A 25,776-nucleotide genomic window follows, 5' to 3' on the forward strand; every position below is an offset into this window, starting at 1 on the left:
TTTGACCTGTGGATGTGGCCAGGTTTTTTTATGAAGTTGGCTATAGTTTAAACCAGTATGGCTTATAAGCTGACTAGGAACAAGATTACATTTTAAAATTTTTTTGACACAGATTCTTTGTTCACATTGTCATTGCCATTTCCTTGCTTGCCCCTGCTCCAGGTGTGGCCATTGTCCACCCGTCGCTGTCCAAGCCCTCGTCAGTGTCGGAGCAGCCCATGCATACTGACATCCTGCACTTGGAGAACAGGCCCGGATTTCACGCACTCAGACAGGACCTTCTCAAGTGAGTTGCTCAGCCTGATATTTTTGTGGCTCTAGAAAGGCTGGTGTTTGGCAAACCAACCTTATTCGTCTTCTTGCTATAATGGTGGCAAAGAACAAAAAATGATGGGAAGTTGCTAAAAATTGAAACTGTGTTGGGGGTGCAAGCTATGTTAGTTCTTGTTGAGTGCGCTGAAAAGAACGTGGCATTCTGTTGTAAGCATTGAACTATGGAAAATGCTGAAGATTGCATTTCTTTGGACAACTGTAGTGCTGATCAAATTGAACCTCATGTGGCCTGCTTATCCAACTCCTCACCACTGTTAAAGCTGCAATTTTTGATCATTTGTGTGGTTTGCATGGTGGAAAGCTGATACAAAAGTGATTTGTTTCTTTTTTTAGTTTTTTTCTTGATAAATTTTTCTCTTATCGTCTATTTTTAGTGTGATCCAAAGCTTGTCACACTTATTGGCCAAAAGTGAACTTGTACAAATACTAGTTGCTCAGGTTTTTCTGTTTGACATACGGGGGTAGGCACACCGTGACTGGCGTAGTAATAGCATCTAACATTTCTCTTTTGCTTTTGCTCGACAGTGGTTCCAGCGGCGAGAACAAGCTCACGCTGGCATCGGTGGTGGAGTCTCCTGACCGTGCTACCAACTTGGTCGAAGCAGAGCCAGCCGAAGAGCAGCTCTCCGAAGTCGTGTACCGCTGGACTAGAGTGAGTTCGGTCACCTCGGCGCTGTCTCACGTTTTTTTTCCTGGGTTTTAAGTCACATTACTTTGAACTTGTAACAACATGGCGGACAACTTGGCTAGTTGGTACATGTTTATTGTGAAGAAGGTCATCTTGGTGGACAGTCGATAAGGAAGTTGAGGAATGATGGAATAAAGAGGTTTCCCTCCTCTGTTGTCCGTCGTGCTTCCTAGTCGACTTCCCCACGTCTAATTCTTTGGTAGCCTTGTAGCTGAAGTAATTTAAAATGCATGCGAGACACTTGCATATTCTTTCATTGCTTTTTTTTTTTACGCTACTGATTAAAAGCTGAACGCAAGAAGTTGGGCTAGTTGGTACGCATTCATGGTTAACCAACCAGCCCAGCTTCTTACATTATGAGTGCTTTGTTGTGTTGTCGTCTTCTTCTCTTTGTCTTCGATGAAAAACGATGAAAACAAGGATATCTTGATGGTCTACATTTTAACAGATGCCATTGGAAAACACAAAAAAACAGCTTTTGTTTGCTTCCACAGACAAGCAGTGTTTTTGGATAAGAGGAGACTGCATTGCACGAGAGCCTTTATTACGTCACACATGTGGTTCCCAGTCATAGTGTCTTGTGTCCACAGTTTGACACCTCATGCCATCATGCCTGCTGTGCAGGTGGCTGGCACGCCCTACGTCATTGCCATCGTGAGCCTGAAGCCGAGCCGACAGCAGCCGGTGTTGAGGGGAACGGCTGCGGGCGATGCACCGGGGGGAGAGTTCTACTACCACAGGCTGGACCTGGTGGCTCCCCCACAGCTCTGCCGGCACATGAAGCAGCTCTCCACACTGGGTCAGTGCCTGCCTGTCCAGCTTGTTTTTGTTCTCCACTGCATGCTTAGCTTCTGCTAACTTAAATCTTGATTCATCTGTATGTCTTATTGTGGGCAAAGACACTGGTAACGATGTCTGAACAGGTGTGTAGCTTAAAAGCACGGGCTTTTAAAAGCTATATATGTCAGTCATTTTTTGTTGAGCAAGGCTTAGCAGATGCTTTGTGCACCTCCTTCTAGCCCCTCACCTCTCTATATGTTCATATGTAAATAAACAAATTAACAATGTAGATGTTCAAAGATTGGTTTATGGTTTAGGGGGATTTAACGCCCCAAAGAGACCCAGGCTATGAGGGACACTGTAGGGAAGGGCTTTAGAAATTTCGACCTTCTGGGGTTCTTTAACGTTAGGGGCCTCTAGAATTTCGCCTCCATCGAAATTCGGCCGCCGCGGCCGGGATCTCGTTTTTCGGGTCAGCAGCCGAGTGCCATAACCACTGAGCCATCGCAGCGGCGGTTTATGTTCAAAGAATGAGCCAAGAACTAGAGCAGAGGGTTCCAGTTATTCTTTTTGCTGTATTTGTTGAGGTAACAACAGAGTTGTGTAAAATTGACCAACTGACCCACTCGAAAGGCTGCGATGTGGCCTGTCGGTTGACTGCCCCTGGCGTGCCCTCGTTGTTGTCGTTCTAGCGGGCAGCACACTGTTCCTGTCGGCAGCCTGCTTCCTGTCACCCTTTGAGTACCTGTCCCAGGAAGAGACCAAGTCACGGGTGCAGGGCTACATGGCCTACCTCATCGACACCACCATGCTCATCGCCAACCCTGGGCTCAAGGTGCGGAACCTCTTTCTCTTGCGGCTGTGTCTACTCAATTTTGGTCTTGTCTTGTCCTTTTTTTTTTTTGATGCAGCGTGAGCTGTTACAGCCAGACATCCCCACCTTGAGATCTCGTCGTCATCATCCACATGAAATGATGTCGCCACGTATGACTGATGAGCCATGGTTCACCTGATGCAATGCATCTTATGTGATGCATTGGTCATTTGGCCTATTGTTGAGCGACTCATTTAATTGTCATCGGAACAGTTAAAACTTACAGTTGACACTAAGACTTGCATCACTATCACACTGCGTAAATACCTCTTTAACTTTTGTTTCCTCTGCTCTGTATGCATTTCAAGGGTATCACACTTTTTCATTGCAGCTACCCATTGCACAGCTTGGAAAGGCAAATTTGTTTTTTGGAGTTCATTTAAAATGATTTATGGTCAGGGTTGCATTGCTCTCCGAACTCATTGACCATACTGCAGCTGATTATGAATGAGTTGAGGGGGAAGTATGCAGTCATGAGAAAACTCAAACATATGTTTGATATTGCTGTTTAGTGCTTCTTCGTTTTGACCTGCAAGGCATGGGTCAGTTTTTCTTGAGGGCTTTGAGAAGGTGAGGAGGCGGCTAGGAAAACTTTGGTTGCTAACTACTCTTAAGTTAGGCAGGTTAGGCAGGAGAAAGTAGCTTTTGGCATGTAAATTGTAGTTAGTCATTTGTGTCTTTGCATGCAGCCGCGGCTTGGTTTGCTAGTGGTGCATCTAATCGCCTTCTTGTTGCTGGCAACTGCATCTGGTATTTGCAAGAATTGCAGATGTATGCAAATACAGGATGGTTGCGTTCATTGAAGATGCAGAGAAATATTTATTACTATTTTTTCGTGTAAGCTTCATTACAGTCACTGCACCTTGCCATCATTGCACCAATGGTTCTGGTTCTATAATGCATTTACTTATGTTAGCGTTCAGCTCTTATGTTTGTGTCACAACATAAGGGTGATAAAGCTCTCTGTGGCACCATAGCCACTCCGCATGTAAAAAGCTGCTCTGGAGGACATTGGATTCAATGGGATGGCTCCCAGGAAGGTCATTACACCCAACTGTTTTTCCCAGTGTTAATTTTTTTGTGCCCCTTGCTGCCTGTATCACGGTGTAAAATGATGACGCCACTTCACATGATGAGCAATTCCGTCCTTATGCCGAACTGCGGCAGCCGTTGCTGCTGGCTGCTGCATTCGTGTTGGAATGATCCTATGCCTGATGCCTGGCCGACAGCTGCAGTACATTACCTTGTTTTCAAGACTGCCTCTGGACACAAAACTTTCTTCTTCATCTCGTGCGGTCGCAGCCGGACGTGCGAGACGAGGTGCTGGCCATCGCCCGAATCACACCCGAGTGGAAGAGGACCTTCGAGAGCAGCGAGTTCACCAAACATGTAGTGCGAAGGTGGGTCTGCGTTTTTTTTTTTTAATTTTTTGGACTGGTGGTTGTGAAGCTCTGCACTGGCAGAGGAATGCAGTGCAGTGTAACCTCTGTCAAATGGGATGTAGTATATGTTAGAGGATAACTTCTGTTTTGTAGCTTTTGTTTTGTTTTTTAGAGCAAAATGTCTACTCTGAGAGCATGTTGCTCAGGCTGTCCGTTGATTAGTTGCACCCCTTCTTTGTCCTGTGATCTTGCTGGTACCTGATATCTGGGTAATAAACATTTGCTTATGTTCTGTGTTGACAGGATTCAAATGTAATCCATCACACCTACGTATGTAAGGCTGCTGGAGTAGTCAGGGTCTTTCTGTGCTGACTTCTTATCTTACTTGACCTTGAGAATTCCACTCCCCTTCTTGTTTCATCTATTTTTGTACCTTTCACATAGTTTTGGGTGAGGCTAACAGTGTTTTGTTAATGGTTTATGCTACTGGTTGTTTTCCGTGCATTTCATTTAGATCAGATACAGATTTTCCGGTCGGGTCATATTGGAGACCAGTTCATGCCTTCTATATTCCGTTGCTTGCGAACTTCTTTTGGCATCAGATGTTGGATAACAGTCATTTCTCTAGCTGTTCTCACATTATCTGCCCAACATTTTTGTTAGGTTTTCATGGTTTCACTTGTTTTTCCTTCTCGCCTTGTTCCTCTAGAGCCCTTTCCTCTTTCATCTGATCGTTCTCTTTTTCTTTTTCATGAGAGCATTGCACCTCAGGGGCCCATCACGAACCATTTCACTGTGGTTTCTTTCAGTCTGTCGCCATCCTCTGCAGCATTTTGCTTCATTAGTGAAGATAGGGTTTTGCTGCTGTAACTGTTTTCCTTGTGCAAAACAAGAGAGTAGCGCATTCACATGTTTATTACAGTAAAGGAACAAGAAAGGCACAGCTGTGATTGCACGCCGTTGGTCAAGCATGAATACAGCTAGGCCTCCCTCACCAGCTTTCATCACGCGAGCAAGCAGTACTGAAGGAAGTAGGAAAAGGAATCCATGATCGAAGAAACCACAACTTCAGCCAAAGCTGGCTTCGCCACCTTGGAGAAAAGTAGAGCAGCCTACTTGTGACATCTCCAAGTTTAGTCACGGCAGAATGCACATAACAGTCTGTGTTTCATCGCGAACAGCATGTGAGAGTCGCTGTTTCGGTTCCTTTGCTTTTGGCTGTGTCCTGCAGTGGATGTAGTTTGGATGATGATGATGATGATGATGAATGTGCAGGTACGCGGCAACGTCCTGCGGTGCGATGGTGGCTTACCCCGGCACGGTGTTGGAGCGCAGCTACGACCCCACCGAGCGGGAGTGGTTCACGCGGGCGCTCGAACACCCCGGCAAGGTGGTCCTCACGGCACCCTACCTGGACATGGGGGGTGCCGGCTACATTGTCACCCTCAGCCACACCATCTACCAGGCCAAGTGAGCACAGTCACCTTGCAGTCGCAACCGCTGGCCGTACACTCTTCTGTGTGTTGCAAGACACTGAAACTTGACTGTGACAAAAACTTTTGCTGTTGAATGCCTGCGTGAAGTGACTTGAAACCATCATAAGCCACATTTTTTTTGTCATAAAAATACTAGTGTAATGATTTTCTTTGCTCCATTTAACGGGGGACACTGGTCTTGAAAAAAAAAATTTATTAATGAAGTCACAGTTACGAAATCTTCAGGGAATATGTATTTTTGTGTGCTGATTCTAAATATGTCATTTAATTTCATGTAAAACAATTCCTTGAACACTTATGCACTTTTTATGCTAGTATTTTGCAGAGAGTTTTGAAGAAAATTTGCTGCTGGAAACTCGCTGAAATGTATGCCATTGGGTTCTCTTGACACCAAGGAATACAATAAGGGTGAAATTGTCTTCCTGCCTATCATAGAACTTAAGTTATAGAGTTTTGAAGTTGTCACTTCAGACATGAGAAGGAAAGTGTGTATTCCTGTTTCTTAAGTGGCAGCTTCAGTACCCTATTACTCAAGTGCTATGAGAGCCAGGATGATAATTTTACCCTTATTATATTCCTTGGTGTTAAGAGAACCCAATGGCATACATTTCAGCGAGTTTCCTGCAGCAAATTTTTTTCAAAACTCTCCGCAAAATACTTGCATAAAAGGTGCATAAGTGCTCAAGGAATTGTTCTACATGAAATTAAATGACATATCTAGAATCAGCGCACAAAAATACATGTGCTCTGAAAATTTCATAACTATGACTAAATTAATAAAATTTTCTTTTCAAGACCAGTGTCCCCCCTTCAATGTTAGAGCTAAATACAGGCATAATGAGTGATCTCAAACATATTGCATGCTAAAGCTTTTCAAACCTTGACAGTCTGAACTGGACAGTCTGTGGTTGCATTGTTCTGGATACAATGTGCTGACTGTGACTACTCTGCAATGCAGGCCAGATGCACTGCACAGCCCCTCAGATGCAGTTGTTGCAGTCATCGGCATGGACCTGACATTGGGCTACTTCTACAAGCTGCTCACCGTCAACATGGAAGTGTGCGAACAGGACAAGATAGCGTGAGTGTTCATTCCTTTTTCTAGATGCGGTTGAAATTACACCTTGTGTCATGACTGCCACACTAGTGAAAACATCGCCTTCCAAGTTTTTGGTACCTTGTGTTGTTGGAAAAGCATATTGCTTTTTGTTGAAATGCATAGACCAGCAAGTTATGTGATAAAGATTTGTGAAAACAAAGCACCCTACCAGCTGCATGTTTTCTGTAAAAAAAATTGCAAATTGTTGAAATAAAGTGCAGGCAGTCTTCGCTGACAGCATGCGACAACCATTCTTTGTTGTGTAACCATTTCTTTTTCATCTGAAAAAGTCGCCACTTTCTTGAATTTCTGTTGTTGCATTTCCCAGTGAAATGGATTTCATTTCTGTTGTCTCTCTTGGCTTTCTTCTCTTCAAGGTAGATAGCCGGGAAATATGCGAGGGGAAAATATATGGCTGAATTAATGAAGCAATAAAACTGGGTGTCTCTGAAAGTCAAAGAAGCGCACATTGTGTAATCAAGCCAACTGTTCACGGAGCCTACAGAAATTTGGAAACACGCATTTGGAATATCTGATTTGATTCAGTATTAGCCACATTTGAACATATCTTGTGTAAAATACCTTTAAGTGGCAAAGAGAGACAGACACCTCATTTGAAAGCAACTTGATGTCCTGAGTGAGTGATTACTTGTGGAGTTTGTACCACCTCCAAACAAACACCTCACTGATGTCTCTTTTTTGCAATGTAAGGCTAATTTAATGGTAGAGTGTGCTTAGCAGCATGTTGGAAATTTTCATTGGTATTATCAGATGTGCCTTAGAGGCTGTGGCTCTCCTACTCACGATGTCTCACCATTAATTTCACGTGCTGGGATGAGAACACAGCCATGGAAGGGCAGTAATCATCTCTGGATGCAATGTGGTGTGGATTGCATTTGTGGCTCTTGTCAATTCACTATTCATCTCTTCTCTTTTTCCTCTCAGGTGCTTCATCGTCGATGATCGCGGCTACCTGATTGCCCACCCGAGTCTCATGGAGCCAACCCTCAAGTCTGCTGGCTTGGAACAGCAGCACATCACACGCAAGGTAGATGCCCTCCCTGTTCTAAGAATTTCAACACTATCAACACAGAACAGCAAACATATTCACGTCTTGTGAGCTGCTGACAGTTGTGTGTGGAAAAAGCTCAGCTTATGTGCCGAAATTTCCCTTTGGTAAGACAGTATACTTAGCCCTAGATAGTAAGAGCACATTACTTCAGCCTCCGCTAATTCGAACATTCAGATAATTCAAACTGCCAGCTCGGTCTCCGCCAACTGCCCCATGTAAGTCTATGGCACTACAGTCGCCGACTGATTTTTCGGACTCCAAAAATTCGGACATGCTCGATTATTCAGACTGCTTCGTGGCACCGCCACTCTCCCCATAGACCGTAATGTATAACAACTGCCGAAAGTTCGGACATCTTGCAGCCTCTCGTTTTATTTTTCGGACACTCCTTAAGCCAACTCGACCGGCAGCACTTGCCGCACCGACGCTCACCGACGCGCGGTTCACTTCGCTCAACACCATTTTTGTTTTGAACTGAGCCTCCTTGCTGCCCCGCGAGGTGGCGCTACTGCAAATTCCCGCTCATCATCATCGTTTCCGCGTGGTTCGGTAGCGTGCCGCATGGTGGCGCGCCACACCAGTTCCGGCCGCAGCTTAGTAAGTCATCTCAAGGCAATCCAGGAGCCGCTTTGTTTGTTATCCGGCAGCAAGCCCGCGAGAGCGCTGTGGTAGCACGCAGCACTGGAGATGCGATATTAGCCTAGGGCGGCTTACAGCCGGCGTTTTGTCATCGAAAGGGGTCTGTTGAACCCCGAGTAGCAGTATCAAGATGTTTCGTTGAAGCGCGCGTGAGCATTGACTTATGCAACGCCAGGCCGGCGGCAGCAAGCCCGCGAGAGCGCCGTGGTAGCATGCAGCACTGGAGATGCGATATTAGCCTAGGGCGGCTTACAGCCGGCGTTTTGTCATCAAAAGGGGTCTGTTGAACCCCGAGTAGCAGTATCAAGATGTTTCGTTGAAGCGCGCGTGAGCATTGACTTATGCGACGCCAGGCCGGCGGCAGCAAGCCCGCGAGAGCGCCGTGGTAGCACGCAGCGGTGCAGATGCGATGAGGCCCGACGGCTCTCGAAACGATGTGGGGGAGGAGGCAAGTAGAGGAGGTGGTGAAAGAAGCAACGGAGAAGAGGAGGAGGAGAGGCGGCGTTGGGCGAGGAGACATATGCAACGCCAGCCCGGGATCAGCCAGTGCATGTAAATAAACGATTTCTTTCTCTTTTTTTTCTGAATTTGTTTTTTCGGACACCTGTTTATTCGGACATTTCCGCGGTCCCCGTGAGGTCCGAAGAAACGGTCGGCGACTGTAGTCACTCACTAATTTGGACACTACAGGTCTAGCATCGGTTAGTTCGAACGGGTTCCCAAAGGGATGGCACATCCAGGTATGACCAGCGTGGCAAGAGATCGTCGAAATAGCCCTACTCAAACCCAAGTACCATGCTGCAGACTTGCACGCATCTGACGTGCGCACGACGGGAGGCGTGACAGCGAACGAATGGCCAAGTCTCCGAGAACAGTCTGACCTTTTAGTTTTGGTTTCGCTGTTCTGAGCTTTGTGCCAGCCCGCAGCATCGGCGGACCAACCTAACCCAGCTGAGCACCGTTCCTGGCGCTGATTGGCGCATCTTTGATATTCCCCCCAACTCCCCCTTTTTTTTTTCTTCTGCTTTGGTGATGTTTCCTTTGCTTGCATCCACGGGGTTCCGTTCTTCGAGTGCTCCTAAACTGCGCACTTGTCATATGCTGTTGGCAGTTTGGTGGTGAAGCCTCCTCACAACCAACGGTGCTGCTTATAATTGGTGGGATGCGGCAGTAATGGAGGTCCACTGCGTAGCAATGTGAGGAATGCAGGAGGCCCTTATGATTTTGGAGCAGTTCTGCTCTGATGCTCCCGACAATATGCAGGCAATAAAGCATTGATGTAGACGTAAAATACTGTATTTACTCGCATAATAAGCGCACTCGCATAATAGGTGTACTCGCATAATAGGCGCACTCACATAATAGGCACACACCGAAATCGCACTGTGATCAATACTGTATTCACATGATTGCTAGCAGACGCCTATTATGCGCCTATTATGCGAGTAAATATTGTAGTCCTTGCCGCACTACTCTCGTGTTCTTCAGTGTTCCTTTAACTGCATAAGAGGGAAGAAGGCGATTGCATTCGTCCTAACAGTTCATTTTTTCAGAATGAGCTTACCGAGACCCACTTCCAGTGTTTATGTGTTCTGAGAAGAATGTGGGAATAGTGAGAAGTCTGATGAATCATTCACAGCGACTTCTTGCTGTTTTGTTTAGCCTTGCGGCTTAAGATTGCATGCTTGCACTCCTTTCCTGCAGGAACCTCTGGTAGTGAGCGACATCGCCAACCACAAAGGGTTCATGAAGAAAAAGGAGTGCAACCACTATGGAGACTGGACGGTGCAGAGGTTCTACAAGGTGAGCGTTTCTTAGTTTGTCACTAGCTAGGGTTAGTTGTTGGCCTGACGGCAAGGCCAGAGGAGGTTCCCTTCTGGAGCAGCATGTATTTCTTCTCAAGGGCCAAGAGACTGTTTTCAATAGCCTCTTGAGACATAAGAGCGTTGTGTGAATGTAAAAGAGAGCACTCTGTTTTAACTCATGTTGACAAAGTGTTTGTAACCTAACTCTCTTGTACCTTAAAGGTGCACTGAAGAGGATTCTGAACTTGTCTTTTTGCCGCGGGAACTCGATCCACACGTTCCTAGCATTCTTAGAAACAGTGACTTATTGCCCTGTGTGGCCGATTTCCCCAATTAAACCGAATTAACGTCCGGCTCCCGCCTTTTTTTTTTAATTCTCCCTCGTACGGTGGGCGGAGTCGACCAACGCGTGGAGTGCCTTTCACCCAGTCCCGTGGAGGCTTTGCTTTCGCTTTATTTTGTTTTTTAGGTTTCCATGAATAAATAGTTTCATTCGCAGATAATACAGCCGCAAAATAAGTCCGAAGATATAAAAATACGCGCAGACTATTTGCTACTACGGATTACTACGTATTACTCCGCCGATGGCAGAGCGGCAAGCCGCCACGGGACTGGGTGAAAGGCGCTCCACGCGTTGGTCGACTCCGCCCACCGTACGAGGGAGAATTAAAAAAAAAAGGCGGGAGCCAGACGTTAATTCGATTTAATTAGGGAAATCGGCCACACAGGTCAATAAACCGAAGCTTCTAAGAAAGCTCGGAACGTGTAGATCGAGTTCCCGCGGCAAAAAGACACGTTCAGAATCCTCTTCAGTGCACCTTTAAACTTGCAACCTAACTCTTGTAACAGCCAATTGCAGGTGGTCTACAAAAAATTCCCAGCTGTGTTGACCTTACTTATTTTTTTACTGTACATATTCTGACATGTCTGCATACCTCCTTCAAGCTGCTGTTAAAACCAACCTTATTACTTCTACATTCCAGGGAAATAAAAACGAAAAGATAAACTCATCCTCTTTGTTCACCTTACTTTCCAGCTCAACACCAGCCTCGAAGGAATCCTTACCAACTCCGTGCATGGCGAGCACTGTGCCAAATACCAGGTGAGGCCAGCTTTGAATTCAGAGTGCGAGAAGAATTATGAATTAGTAGGGCCATATATCAAGTTACCGTTTTGTATTATGCGACGCAAATGATTTTCTAATGTTGCAAGTATTGGTGCCACATTCAAAATCAGAACACTGTTCATCTAAAAAGCCACTTGGATCTATGGTATCATGAACTGCGCTGTAAGGGAGACCGTGTGAACTGTTAGCTGTGGCTGTTCCACTGTTGGGTCTTCCAGGTTATCGTGTGCTCCTTCTTGTGAATGCTTAGTGTGTAACCCTGCTGTCCATGGTTCCAGATCACTGCCATCCCTGGGACCAACGCGTTCCTGGGTATCGTGAACCACACGTGTGATACTGTAAGGGCCTTCTGTCCATGCAGCATGGTAGGTGGAGCTTTCTTCTCGTTTCTTTTTCTTTTCTTTTTTTATTGCATTGAAGAATTAGTTGCTCAAGGACACTGCCAATCCAGGAACTTGGTTGATAAGCTGTTTTTAACAGCAGCGCATGTATAAGGCTTACTTGAATAGCATTTCTGACTTTACTGTGGTGTTCTCAATAATGTCAGGGCTGTGGAGAGCTTTTGCTTTTATGATGCGGAGATTTAAGGCAGCTGTTCTCAGTCAGGGTTTGCTTGGGTGCGTTTTGGTTTTCCCAGGCACGCAAACTCACGCATGCCCCAACCCCTACCTGTCCGTTTACCCGCGTCATTTCAGCACTGAACATACTGTAATTGGTCATGGTTAAGGTCCTTAGTTTCCTGAGATTCCACAAAAAACCCAGAGTTTTAAGCATTAGCAGCCACATTCTTTCTTTTTATGCTACTATTGTTAACAGACACCAGTTGGAACAACAGTGTGTTGGAAAAATGACTGTTTTACCTGATTTGCATGGATATAATGTGAGGGGGGAGTTCGAAAACTCGGGAGAACTTTAAAAGAGGCAAAAGACAAGAATGAAGAGGATATTGTCCGTCTGCCACATAATTCAGTAAAACTTGTTGCTGGGCTAGTTGATGACACATACTGGAATGACGGGGCTATGTGGGATGGGCGGACTCCGGAAAATTTCAACCACCTGAGGCTCTTAAATGCACTGACAGGGCACAGCTTTTTGCCCATGTCAAAATGCGACCGCCATGGCTGGGATCGAATCCGCATCTTTTGGGTCAGCAGCCAAGCACCATGATTCACACCACAAGTCCCTACATAAATCAAGGCATGCCTTTGTTGAACATTATTGCCACCTCCACTCCATTGTTGCGTTAGTTAGGAATACAAAAGTTGGCATGGGACAAGAATGCCCAATCTCCTTCTGTTTCCTTGCTGCCGACAGGTGGACCGTCTCTGCCTCAACTGCCACCGCATGGAGCAACGGGACTGTGAGTGCCCGTGCGAGTGCCCCCTGCAGATGAACCTCTGCACCGGAGACCTGGCACACAACGAGGACAGGTGCGTCTGTGTGCACATGCACAGCTTTCTTGCCCAAACTGTGAGACCTCTTTACCTCTTGTTGTCGACATATTTTCATTGACAATCTCATTTGGCAACGTTTGACTTTCACAGTAGTACAGTCTCTGTGATGGGATCATGGGTACTACGAATTCACGACCCCCATTGAGAGTCACACCATTGAAATTCTGCTGTATTATGTTCTGTACTCATTGCAAGAACTTGTTTTTCTTTTATTTTATTTTTTCACATCAGAGCATGAAAGTCTCTTAGAGGCTGCTATATATCATTTAAGTGGTAGTGAACTGCCATTCTGCCACCGAAGAATCCTTGCGCACGGAGAAAGATTATGGAGTTCAGAGATCGGCATTATTTAATGAAGTGCAGAGTGGAATGCATTTAAAGAGTGGAGCTGGCTCATTAACTTTTCTGAATACAACAGGACTAATTTAGACACCATTACTATGCTTTTCTCTTGATTTCGTGCATGCTCTACGGGACAAGAAATAGCCTGAGATCTCCAGAGCTGTGTGTGTATTTAATATGGTCACTCTTTGTGTTAATGCGAAGGCTGTGCGCTGCAACCAGCGCAGAGCATACGAAGCTTTCTCATGATGTTACGTAGACATCCCGTAGTTAGTAGGAAAGTATCAGAAGACCCTGTCTTGACCCACAGTTTAATCGATGTGGATCTCCTCTTGCATTTTTGCCTCGCAGGAGCAGTAACTGCCCACGGTTTGCGCGACCCCCACAGCTGCCCAAGCTGGAGAGCTACCACTTCGACTCGCTGCAGCAGTGCTTCAACAGCGAGTGCAGCGCCAGGATGAGCGAGAAGTGAGCTTCAGCCCTGCCGTCTTTACAATTTTTTTGTAACTTGGAGGCATTTCTGTTTTCTTTCCAAGCACAGAGTGTGTATTCAGTTTTTGCTCTGTCTTCATTTTCAGAGTCCAGCTGGGACAAATAATTGCCTTTTTGACCCTGTGAATCATCCATCAAAGTTCTTGTTTCATTTTTTTTTATAACACTTTTGCACAGGCTGCATGAAACAGCAGAGCAGAATCTTGAGACAGCATTGCAGCACCAAAACTGCAAGATATATATTGGAATATATTTCAGTGGCCTCCTGTCAGGAGGACTGGGTAGTTATTAGGAGGATGGAGGGTATAATGCTAGCTGCAGACTGTGTTACTTTGTAAAGATTGCCAGCAGTTGCGGCTTCAGGAGTCCGTGTTCAGAGCAAGAAAAAAAGCACTACACTTCTGCTTTGCATCCACATTAGTTAGTGGCAGCGAAAAGAAAACTGTGCATAATTCACTTTGCTGGCATGGCCTTTCGTGGCAATGGGACGGATATCTCATGCTGCCTGGTCGGTTGTGCTTCTTGCAGGGACTGCTCAGGTGTGCTGGGCTGTGAGTGGTGCTCTGTGGACATGGACGGCGAGACTGCACTGAAGACGCCCTTCTGCCATGAGCAGCCCAAGTGCTTTGGCGGTGTGCTGGGGGCGCGGACGCCGTACGCTGACGAGATCATTGGTGAGCTTCGATTGGCACCTCATTTCTTCTGCATTAGGATTGACGCTTGGGTTATGCGGAAAGGACTGCAGCATAGTTTTGTTTCTGTCCATGTGAGCATCTCATTTCACATAATTGGATCTAAAACTTGCTTGCTGTTTTTGTGTGCAAACTTGGGCACTAGCAGGCACAGCCAAACATCAGCTAGTCAGACTAGGAAGTCCTGGTGCAGCACATTTGAGCTTCACGCTTTTATTATTCTTTTCATTCATTCAGAATTTATTTCAGACAACGGAGAGGTTGTCCAGGGTGAAGTGACGTGGCAAAAGGCATACATTGCCTGACGAGGCCATGCCACCAGGATGACAGGCGGCACCACAGGCTACAAAAATCAAGAAAAGCATTACATGATAGAACACACATTCATTATTTTTACACAATGTATTGGAGCAGCCCTTTTGAATGCTTTTTCAAATATGTATGGAAAGTCTTTGTGAATTTTACGAGCAGGTGGTGGTGGTGCTGTACAAATTGTGACTTGGTATGGTTGAACAATTTCTTCGATCTCCAGTAGTTCACATTCCAGCATTTGCCAGCTGAGTGCAAAATTAAGAGTAAAATAAGGTGGCCTTCAATCGCCCCATATTTACTTGATTCCTTCACCCTGCCAGCATTCGTGTGCAGAGCTGAAACCTGGAGGCTGGTGAAAAGGCTTGAAATTAAATTGAGAAATTGCAACAGTCTGTGGGAAGTAAAATAATAGGGGAAAATCCTAGTGGCATCCTTGATCAGCTTGCGCCGGAGTTGCCTCAAAACTAGTGCATTCTGCAAGGGTCCTGCCCCTGGCAATAGTGCCGCACAGATCGAACATGCACACTGGTGGACACCAGCGTGCAGCGGTATCATTTATCAAAAGTGCTGTGAGAGACAAAAAGAGAGCAACAGAGATTAGAGAACAAACTTGAGTTGATGATATCCCGACAGAAGTCGAGAGGGGTAAATATACTCAGCCGGTAGATGTAATGCAAAGAGCAGATGAGCAATAGTCTTTGCTGACAACATAGCAGACTTCGAGGGGAAGGAAAATATCACCGAAGTTGGCAGAAATTCGGGTCGACATGAAATTGGGGTGGCACACCTGTCTCAGGACCAACTGGTAATCAGTGGGGAAGGCCTTTGTCTTGCAGCAGCCATAGTCCAAGTGATCATGATGATGACTCACAGAGGTCGAGACCAAGTGACTGACGGTGCTCTCCCGCTTTCTGTTCTGTCACAGGTGCCCTCGGGGACGACTTCCCGTACATCCGCAGCACACCGCTGGGACCCGTGGCGGGTGGCATGATCGGGGCATTCTGCCTCGTTGCCTTCCTCGTGTACTGCTACAAGAACCGGGTGACACGGAGCTCATCGAGCCATTACGCCCTGTCGTATCCGAGCGCGCCCTTGCAGGGTGGCCAGGTGTTCCACGACATTGACGACTCCGACTTCCACGCAAGCCCCAGTCCTGGTGAGCTTTTATCACAAAGACCATGGGATGCCATCTACAGCAGTTCCAAAGCTAGTCTAGTGCGTTCCTCAGTGCTCAGAGTTTGCTGTGACTACTAGCAAGAGGCAGTAACAAATTATAATAGTCAAAGGGATGTGGATGTTAAGTGAGGAGCAAGACTTAGAATAAACGTGTGCAAAGAATAAGGTTTAAGCCTATATAGCATCATGGCCACCTCTTGTAACATTTTTTTTTAACAACAAGGCCCGTCTTAGGCATACAAAGGGCCCAGAGCAAGTACTCGTTCACATGGAGTGCCAGGAACATATAAAGATGTTCAGCCTTATGCAGAGATGATAAAGGGGAGATTTCCACGAGCTCCCCTGCCATGGCTGAGGAGCAGGCCCACCACATTGAATGTTGAACAGTAACAGCTATGAAATTGCATTGTTAGCAGGCCACTTCTGGTTTAGCCCTTATAACTCAGCTTCACTGTACTGCTGCCAGTGGCGAACACAGGAGAATTATTTTTGAAGCACTACAGAAACAAAGACTGGGAATACTTGTGGAGAGGACTGGACTTCCCTGTCTACATTTGTGTGGTGCTTTGAAAGAGTCCTGAATAGCAACAGTTTGCCCAGCAGAAAGCTCACTTGTGCAAAAGTGTGAATTTACAAGGTATCCTAATTTTCACTTCTGAAAACTGCAGGTAGCTCCAGTATGAAAGCCAACGGTCACTTTGCACACGAACAAATTCCATTGTTACTTCTACATTTAAGGGGGGAGCCTGGTCTTGAAAAAAAAAAAATTATTAATGAAGTCACAGTTAAGAAATCTTCGGGGAATATGTATTTTTGTGCGCCGATTCTAAATATGACATTTAATTTCATGTAACAGAATTCCTTGAGCACTTATGTAATTTTTATGCATGTATTTTGTGAAGAGCTTTGAAAAAAATTTCTTGCGCGAAACTTGATGAAATGTATGCCATTGGGTTCTCTTGACACCAAGGAATGTAATAAGGGTAAAACTGTCTTCCTGCCTATCATAGAACTTAAGTTATAGGGTTTTGAAGTTGTCGCTTCAGAAATGAGAAGAAAAATGTGTATTCCTCTTTCTGAAGTGGCAGCTTCAGTACCCCATTACTCAAGTTCTATTGATAGCCAGGATGATAATTTTACCCTCATTGCATTCCTTGGTATCAAGAGAACCCAATGGCATACATTTCAGCGAGTTTCCCACAGAAAATTTTCTTCATAACTCTTTGCAAACTACTTGCATAAAAATTTCATAAGTGCTCAAGGAATTTTTTTACATTAAAATAAATGACATGTCTAGAATCAGTGCACAAAATTACATGTGCTTTGAAAATTTCATAATTATGACTAGATTATTAAAATTTTCTTTTCAAGACCAGGCTCCCCGCTTAAGTTGAAAATATTGTGTGGTCATTATTAGTTGAAAGGAAGACTAACTATAACAAGGGAAAAACTGTGCCTTTTCACTCGTTCTTATACAGTAACCATTGATTGAAAGTGGATGTTGTCTTCTCTTTCACATTAGAGCTACGTGTAGGCACATTTGGTAAACGGTCCACTCGTCGCACATTCACGGCTCACTGTTGTAACTGCTGATCATGCCTTGTCGCCGTGCTCACTCGCAGTGGGTCCCCACAACCTGAGCCTGGCCGGCTGCACCTACGACAACCGAGTGGTGGTGTCACCGTACCGCGTGAACACCGCCTACCGGCGGCCCCCGGGTGGCGACAGTGACCACGGCTACAGCACCATGACCCCGCACGAGGACTCCGAGCACCTGCAGTACTTTGAGCCTCTGCTGACGAGCAAGGAGAAAGGGCGCTCCCCACCTCAGCAGCCTTCGCTCAGCAGCCGTGCTTCGTCGCCCTCTCAGCAGCCGCTGACGTTTCCAGACCCTTCCATCACGAGGCTTCCCAAGAGCACAGCAGTCATGGCAGGGAGACGCAATTCCTTCCAGGCTAGCGTTGAAGTACATGCTGCCGTGCGGTGAAGAAGACGTGCCAGGACACTAATAATTTGCGTGCAGGTTACGTGGACTTTGAACTAGAAACTGTTTTCACTGCCATGTGCGTGTGTGTGCGTGTTTGTGTGTGTGAGGGCGGGATTGAGATTCGGGAGCGCTGGTGTGGACATTGTCCACTGCAGTGTGTGTTGCTACTGGCTGCTTTTTGTTCTACCTACATGAGCAGCCATTTTGGTGCTGTTATGCAATGCAAGCTTTGTGACTGCACCGCCCGATATGCGCGGCGTTGCGAGAAATCTGAATGCAGCAACAGTGTCGTTGTCTTGTTCAGTCTGTGCAGACAGTGTGAAAATAGTGCAGCCGATGTTGGAATGAGGAAATTTCTGCACGAACAGCCTAGAGTCTTCGGTATGGCCGTGCCCATCAGATGAAAGTCACGTGGTTAAAAATTTGTCTTGTGGATGCAGAAGCTTGTATAGGATGACGCTCTTACCCACAGCAACAGCACATTGTGTTTTTTTTCACCTTCACTATGTGCTGAAGATTTGTCATATCATCATGTCTGTCAACTGGCACGTGGGAAGAGATGAACAGTTCATTATTTGTGGAACTGCGATACTGAGTGCACTAAACACGCTACTCTCATAGCACGGTGCAGTGGCACCTGGCTGGTTCCATAATTAGAATTGCCATTAGCCCATAACAACCTCATTTGGCCATCGTCATCTGATGCAAGTTGGAAGGCATTCAATCACAACAGTTTTTTTTTTTTGTCCTGTGCAAGTTTGAATGTACTGTCATGCCCGATATAACCTGCAACATGCGAGACATGGTCAAGGGTCCTGCGGCGGTGCAAAGTTGTGTGCCTGGCAGCTAATTGAAAATTGAGGGGATTTTCTGTGACGTTTGTTGTGGCGTGTTCAGTTTCTGCAGAGTGAAAACCATACTAGGGTCGTTGCAGGTCATACCGAGCACAACTGTACATTCCTCATGTGTAGGAGCCACTTCCAAGCCCCAACAAGAGAAGCTCTGGACGTGAGCGGCCAGTTGTGTGATGTTTTGCAGCTCTGTTAACTGACAGCGTGTCTCTCTGGCCAAAGACTGTTTCACAGCCCCGCAGGCTTGTGAACAAAAGCGGATGCTTTGCGACATGTGCCTGACAGGTTGGCCTGCTGCCAAGGGCAGCGACGTCTCGATGTTGATGCGTCTCGACTTTGATGCGTCGCTGCCGTTGCAACGCCCTGCATGCCGGTTGACTGACTCCTTTGGTGCTTCCCTGATCATTTTTTATGGTTGCTGGGCAACCACTTTTTTTTTTTTCTCGAATTCTATAGTTCCTGTTACCCCGAGTGTCGGATTTTCGCGAATCTGTAAATTTTCAAGCAGGTGCTTACATACGCGCTCTTCACTTCTACTGTGCAACTGCCAGTAGTTGCTATGTTAGGCCGTGTTGACAGCAACTTTTTAATTCCACCCCGCTCTCCGTGGAACTGCTGTACATCACTCAGCATAGAAAGTACTCGCATGTTTGCGAGTGGAGATTGAAAGGAGAAAACATTTGCCAAGTGACTTGGTAGTTGCGCGACGTGCCGGTGTTCGTGGAAAATCCAGTGACAAGCCATTACCTTTTCGGAGGACATGACACAATAAAGCCATACAGCAGGGGCAGATTTATGGGGGCAGTCTCATTTGAACCATGAATTTCTTGGACTTTTTGGTTCAGCATGGTTTTCCTACCTAAAATTTTTTGCCTTGGGTGTGGGGGGTTGATTGCATCTCCCTTAATTTTGCCCCTGCGGTAGAGCTGCAAAAAGTACTAGATATGAATGCATAAGTTTGGCTAAGGATAGCGTGGTGCTTATTTAGAGTCTTTTGGCTCATCTTTTTGACAGTAATTGCGCTTTGCTGTTTGATAATTGAACCTAGCATTAGTGTTGTCAAACCTGAACTCCAGTGACGTCATTTGTAGACTGGTATGCAACTAGACATAGCATAAAAAGCAGCACATTCTTTAGGGCTGACCTTCAAATTTTTTTTTTGTTGTGCCTTGAGATGGCAAGACTGTCAGCTTCTCCTTTTAGCTTTTCTCACAACTTTATTTTTTACATCTGTACATAGGTCGCTGTATATAGCAAAATCGTATGCAAGACGGTGTTCTTTCATTTGTTTGTTTGCCTGTTTGTCATCGTGTGCTATGTAAATACTAGTTTACTCAGGTTGACTGTCTGAATGAGTTGTCTGTTGTGCCAAGATGATTGCTATAGCTTTTTTTGTGCATGAGTGTGTTATAGATTAAGTTATTGAGATCCGCTGCTCCTGACAGCATGCTTGTGCTACCGGGGTCCAGCCAGTTCTTTTCCTGATGGATTCATATCCCAGAGGGCGCTATGCAACACGCCACTTCTGCAGTTATACCATGGAATGAAAAATTTGTATGCGTGTGCCAGTAAATTATTGTATGAAGAAGATTGTAATCGAGGTTTGTGAAAATTGTATGTGTGTTCTATGCAAACACTGTCAGGTTAACATTGATCTTTGTATAGACCTCCCCGATGCACCCCTTCCATTGACTATGCACAGATGTTTTGTTGAATCGTTAGTGTGGGCTTGGATTTCGGCATGCATGTTGGACGCGTGCCTTTCCTTTTTTGCCGAACAACATGGGGGCTTGTTTCAAGAACTCTAGTAGACTGTTAGACAACTCGTCGTTCATTTTATGTCTGCCAAAGCCCCTTTCCCTTTCTGAAAGCAGTAATGCTTTGCTGTATTGAAAACTTGTTAGTCAAGCAAAGTCTTAACGATGCAAACCGAAGGCACATGACTTGTTTCAACGTGGTATAGTATAGTGTTTTGCTATGGAAATCTGCAAGAATAAAGAACAATCTATGAACAAACCAATTCTGCTTTCTTTTCTATGTTTTATTTTAATGAAGCAACAGCGGAGCTAACACACATACTCAACACATCGATAATATGCTTTATCTTAAATTTCAAAATCCTAATGTAAAAATTACTAAGCCTTTCCCGGGGAGCCCAGGGAGAAGACGGATGCAATACTTCTGAGAAAGACTGACAATGCAGGTAGACAAAGACTCCTGCGACTTGTACAAAGGGTGGCCTGTGCAACAAACAAAGTTCCAAGGGTGGAGGGCTTTGCGACGCACAACACATGACGGGAAGAAGCACAAGTTCACAGGCCAACGTAGCAGCGGGAGGTTGGTCGACTTGTTGAGGACAGGGCGGCGAATGCCCGCATTAAAGTTGTAAATGCATGTCTACTCGTAGAAGTTGGCACATAACGCCAGCAAGGCCACTCGTGTGAAAGGCACTTCACAAGACGACGTGTCGCACGAAAAAACTTTCTGCAGAAAAACTCGATGGCAGGAAAAGAAGATGAGAGGCGCTGAGGCGAAGTTTGTCGGTCGCACTTTCGAGCTGTGACAGACTGTTGTTCACCGGCCGTCGGGCAGAATCTGTCTCGACGCACCGTACGGTGTCATTCCAGCTTGCGATGCGCCCTTGTTGGTGCCGGACTGTAGGCCGATGATGGTCTTGCCGAGTTCCAGTTTCTCCTTCGTGAAGTCTCGCCGATTCTCGTCAGCGACCTTGACCCCGATTGTGGGACCCACGAAACCCTTTTTCTGTGCCTGCAGTGACAATAGCAAACAGAAAACTCGTACACAGGAAAAACTAGAAAAAACGACTGAAAAACAATACAAGACCCGTCTATTCAGAGACACTCAGTCTGCTGCGAAGCACGTGGTTACATGAACTAGCCAGAGATAAAAATTTGTGCAATACCTTCAGAATTTTCATGTGCAGCGATAGCTCAAAATGAACAAGCCGGAGCACAAGACAAATTTAAGGAGTAGCAAACAGCTGAATGTTGCCTACTATTCCTGGTTTTTCTTGTCTTGCCCATCACAAACTGTCTTAAATTCATTTGAAATGTTTAACCACACTGTCAGGTGTTACTCCAGCTAACTACGCATAAAGATGAATACAACTTAAGAACGAAGCGGCGAGTAACCCTCAAAGAAGGCCCTCTAGGCATTGCAGGCCCTCTAGGCCTTAAGACGTTGCAGTTAATTTGGTTAATCTGCTGTTAATCCAACTGCACCTGCCAGTCTCTGCGATGTAATGTTTGCAAGTACAAGCAACATGGAGAGTCTCAATGCCATAGGCTTGAGGCCTCCTTTGAAGGTTATTTGCCACTTCGTTCTTGAATTGTATCCAACTACAGTCCTTGCAAGTTTTTCTAAGATGAAAGTTCACTGTCGGAAGTTGCTATAGTGTGAGCATGGTTAATGTACACCTGCAGTCAAAAGCTTACGAAGCACTATAATAGCGAAAAAAATTGTTTTCATCACTGTCGGCAGCTTAATTCTGCATATGCGAATTGCTCATGGCACCAATAAATCTCGAGCAATGCATCTTCGATTGAAAGAAATTTCTTCACGAAAGTGTCATTCCAAAAGCTTTTGATGGCAGGTGTACAGAACAACCACAGAGCACCATTGCTTATATTAGTGAAGGAAAGCCTAACTTACCAGGCCACCTAACGCAAACATGCAGTTGACAACCTGCAAAAATGACAAAGTTGGAATTACATCAGGTTCAGTGAAACACGGACCAGAAATTCGGCTTTACCATGTAAAGGTTTTTCCTCTCGTACAAGTCGTTCACTTGGAAAAGGTCATGAGACTTGAGCCCGTAGCTCTCGCAGGCCTTCAGAAACATCTCCAAGTTTTCCCTCTGTGCCAACATTGGAAAAGTGTCATGAGTGACAATGTCAAAACAATAGAACAGCATCTGCTTAGAATGTCAACCTTTCCACAGTTACAAAAAAAAAAGGCAACTGCTGCCACTAAAGTAGCGTACAAAGTTATGCTTGACAGTTGAAAAGAAGCTCTACCTGTTTGAACGGTGCTTTCATTGTGTTAATCTTTGACACGGAACCAGGTTGAAGTTTGTTAATAAGCCTGCAAACACAAATATTAGAAAAGCGAATTAGAAACAAGCATCCAAAATAGCACTTTCCGCGTTGAGGTTACCGCGATATTACACCACTAGCTGCAATGTGCCGCTATAGACATTCACATTCTTGTCACTTCAGGGCCTTCAGGGACAAAAGCGTGAAAAATAATCGTCAGCTACGATACGAGAAACGGTGTGACCCCGAAGTGTTATAAAACCAGGAAAAGTGAGACGCAACAGCGGGGAACTATTACGGACGACCCCGCAACTTTCGGGAGGTGTTGTGTTGGCTGGTATGCTTACGTGCATAGTGCTGTTCCGTCTTTCAAAACGTCCGCAAAGTCCAGCTGGTCTTGAAAGCCTTTCTCCGGGTTTAGTGGCTCCAGGTCCAGTTGCGTGACAGCTCGGATCCAGTCGAGAGCCTCAATGGCTCTCGGCATTTCGAACTTTGCCTGAGCCTGCGGGGAAAGACCGACATCGCGCTACTACTACACGTTCGGAGGTCAGTTGCGCGCGGCACATTTTGCGGGCACGAAAAAAAAAAAGTAAAATAAGCCGTGTCGCCGCGCTAACGACGTTTCAAGGCTTCGCCGCTTAGCTCCCTGTTTTGAACGGGAGAAAAAGAGACGTAGTATATACACGCACGCGCGAAGCAGCGATGCGTTTGACGCTTTCGGCGGCCACAGCGTCTCGCGCTACCAGCCAGAAACAATCGGGCAAAGCGGGCGCCGGTTCGGAAGTGTGCGTGCTCGTTGGGAAAAACGCAGCGCTCGTTAGAGCACATGGAGACGACACTCCTGCAAAAGTCGTTACCGGATACACACACATTCCGTTTTGTTGTGCTACAGCGGGCAAGGCGCGCTTTTCGACGTGAATGGCCATTTGTGAGTGAAACGATGCGTGACAGCGCGCGCGCGGTACTTCGATGCTATATAGCGGACAACCGGTCTGACAGCAGTCCGTCCCGCACGTTCTGCAAGCACTACGGCATTCGTTGCACTCGCGAAGAGTTTCGTTGAGGAGGGGTGCTCACCTTCAGCATACATTCCCGACTTAATCCGTACGCAGGACCCTGGAACGCAGCCATTGTGAAGCCAGCCGAAAAAAAACGTCGCTTTTGTTTTTAGCGGACTATCGCAGGCCCCGCAGAGTGCGCCAGACGGCGGGAGGAATTTTTTTTTCCACCGCTGCAGCAGCCGCCGCCACCGAGCCAGAAAGATTTGCAAAAGCTGGGCGTGCACGCCGTAAGATGGCGGCTATCGGCGCCGCTGACCAATCGTAAAAGTCGTTGCATCGCTGCGTCATGCGGTCGACCAATAGGAATGGCTCTTTCATGGAGTTTGGAATGTTTGCGTCACCGCGCCGCGCGCCAGCGGCGAGCGAAGCAACAAGTGTCCGACGGACGGACTTGCCGCGCCGGTTGCGAGGGGCAAAAGTGCTTTCTCTTTATTTATTTTTTAGGGTTCTCTCCCTCTCTCTTTTTGTATTTACTTCCGCCCGCGCTCGACTGTGTTCTCGTGCTCGGGTGTCCACGAAAAATGCCGATAAACCGGCGTATTTTACGCGCGACTGCGTCTCTTTTTCGCGTGGACGCAGCAGCCGCGTGTGTGAGCCGAAAGCGCAATGCGCTTTCACGCGATATGGACTTGAGAGAGAAGCGTGCGGCCAACGGGGGAGAGGGTGGATGGTCGAGTGGCCGGTAAAGGTGACTGGACTCTGCCGTGACAGCCGAACTGACGAGCGCTTGCGGCGTAGCACTTCCCCCCTCTGCCTCCTCGATGCCTGGTCGATGTCGAACGTTCTCTTTTATCTTATCTTCTCCCGTCGCAGCGTGTGCTGTTCAGCATGCGCCAGCAATAGGTTCTGTCCACGTCAGGTACGGCAGAGTCGTGAGTCCAGAGCGTGGCTACCCGCGCAGCCGCGCTCGACGTCGCGTTCGCGCTCGCATATTGGTTTGTAGAGTGCTCTAAAAAAATAGTGAATAGTTGTTTAAAAAAAAATAATAAGCGACGTTTCCGTTTAGCACAGGTGGAGCAGAATCGCACGGAAGTGGTTAAGCAAAATAGAGCTTAGCAAAACAGGCGACGAGAACACACAGGTTGTGAGGCATAAAACATTCCTATACGCGCACTTCAGATTGCTTAACGTAGCTTGACAGACAGCTTATTTTATTACATGGCCTGATCAGTGCAGGTCGCACTAAGACTCATATAGGCCAGCTAACAGTGCGAGTGAAATGAAAAACACCAGGCTGAGTGGTCTGTAGAGTGACGATTGCTGATGCAGGATACTATTTTGTTAGTTCGAACACTATGCGGAGCCGGATCCCTTAATCGTAAATGCACGCTGAATTGCCTTAGTTTCGAAATGGGGTTTAGACTGTCAAGCTGACGGGTTTTGGTCAGCATCTGTACACGCAACCAGCCGTCCGTTTCCTATGCACGTGCTGACGTCTAACTACCACGTTTCCAATTGAAAACATCCTCGTGATGACCGGTGTAACAAGAATATCTTTCTTTAACGAAAACTCGGTTATAACGAAGAGCACGTGTTAACCTTTGCATCCGCGTCAACTGAATGCTTTATTTTGAATGGAATGTCTTTCTATTTATACATAAAACCGTTGACGTCATGCAGTGCTGTTGAATACTCTAAACTCTAGACTTTACAGAAGTTTCAGTGCTTTGGAAGGCAGATCCGTTGTTCACGTCAGAGGGTTACATTACGCATATTCAGAATTAGAGGGGGCTTTTGCTGCGGTAATGTTGATCGATCTATTGAACACGAGCATACTCAGTGCATACACGCTCGAGTAGATCGAATTAAGAGTAAAAAGTAAAATAAGATTCAATCTTAACGCCCGAAGTGAGGTCACTACTGATAGCTTCGTTATGCCTTGTCCGGCTTCACAGAAAAAGAGACGTTTCGGTAAGACTTCTCTTTTCGCCTTATTGTAACATGCTCGAAATCGTGTGTGGACGATCGAAGAGACACGTACGACACGTATAGATCACCGCAGACTAAGATAAGCGACACATACGACAAGTGTAGAGTCACATTTGTAGTGCCCCTTATCA

At 46.2% G+C, this 25,776-nt stretch overlaps 2 protein-coding genes across 2 annotated transcripts in view; one reads left to right on the forward strand and one right to left on the reverse strand.

Moving 5' to 3' along the window:
* LOC149365684 (VWFA and cache domain-containing protein 1) overlaps positions 1-20,620 on the forward strand; it is a 70,894-nt gene extending 50,274 nt beyond the window's left edge. The window contains exons 13-28 of the mRNA XM_089545226.1: positions 163-286; positions 859-985; positions 1,646-1,820; positions 2,494-2,636; positions 3,978-4,075; positions 5,333-5,527; positions 6,512-6,634; positions 7,598-7,700; positions 10,068-10,166; positions 11,205-11,270; positions 11,573-11,659; positions 12,609-12,724; positions 13,442-13,558; positions 14,111-14,256; positions 15,512-15,742; positions 17,385-20,620. Of these exons, the coding sequence (XP_089401352.1) occupies positions 163-286; positions 859-985; positions 1,646-1,820; positions 2,494-2,636; positions 3,978-4,075; positions 5,333-5,527; positions 6,512-6,634; positions 7,598-7,700; positions 10,068-10,166; positions 11,205-11,270; positions 11,573-11,659; positions 12,609-12,724; positions 13,442-13,558; positions 14,111-14,256; positions 15,512-15,742; positions 17,385-17,749 (2,315 nt within the window). The 3' untranslated portion in view covers positions 17,750-20,620. The remainder of the gene's footprint in view (positions 1-162; positions 287-858; positions 986-1,645; positions 1,821-2,493; positions 2,637-3,977; positions 4,076-5,332; positions 5,528-6,511; positions 6,635-7,597; positions 7,701-10,067; positions 10,167-11,204; positions 11,271-11,572; positions 11,660-12,608; positions 12,725-13,441; positions 13,559-14,110; positions 14,257-15,511; positions 15,743-17,384) is intronic.
* Positions 20,621-24,102, reverse strand: LOC149365685 (calponin-3-like). Its single transcript, XM_089545239.1, has 6 exons — positions 23,733-24,102; positions 23,003-23,157; positions 22,638-22,704; positions 22,373-22,477; positions 22,273-22,305; positions 20,621-21,369 (listed from the first exon to the last, which is right to left on the reverse strand). Exons 1-6 carry the CDS (start codon positions 23,784-23,786, stop codon positions 21,175-21,177), a joined length of 609 nt encoding a protein of 202 aa, XP_089401365.1. The 5' UTR covers positions 23,787-24,102; the 3' UTR covers positions 20,621-21,174.
* Between the last annotated feature and the right edge of the window lie 1,674 nt (positions 24,103-25,776).

Source organism: Amblyomma mixtum, chromosome 1, assembly GCF_055824585.1.
Source record: "Amblyomma mixtum isolate Tamu chromosome 1, ASM5582458v1, whole genome shotgun sequence".
NCBI classification, from domain to species: Eukaryota; Metazoa; Arthropoda; class Arachnida; order Ixodida; family Ixodidae; genus Amblyomma; species Amblyomma mixtum.

Bases quoted from the DNA above. Each gene is read 5' to 3' on its own strand.
- LOC149365685 (XM_089545239.1), bottom strand. From the start codon at position 23,786: ATGGCTGCGTTCCAGGGTCCTGCGTACGGATTAAGTCGGGAATGTATG. The intron at 23,158-23,732 runs GTGAGCACCCCT...CTTTCCCCGCAG, and splicing joins GTCGGGAATGTATGCTGAAG to GCTCAGGCAAAGTTCGAAAT. The intron at 22,705-23,002 runs GTAAGCATACCA...TTGTGTTTGCAG, and splicing joins GACGGAACAGCACTATGCAC to GCTTATTAACAAACTTCAAC.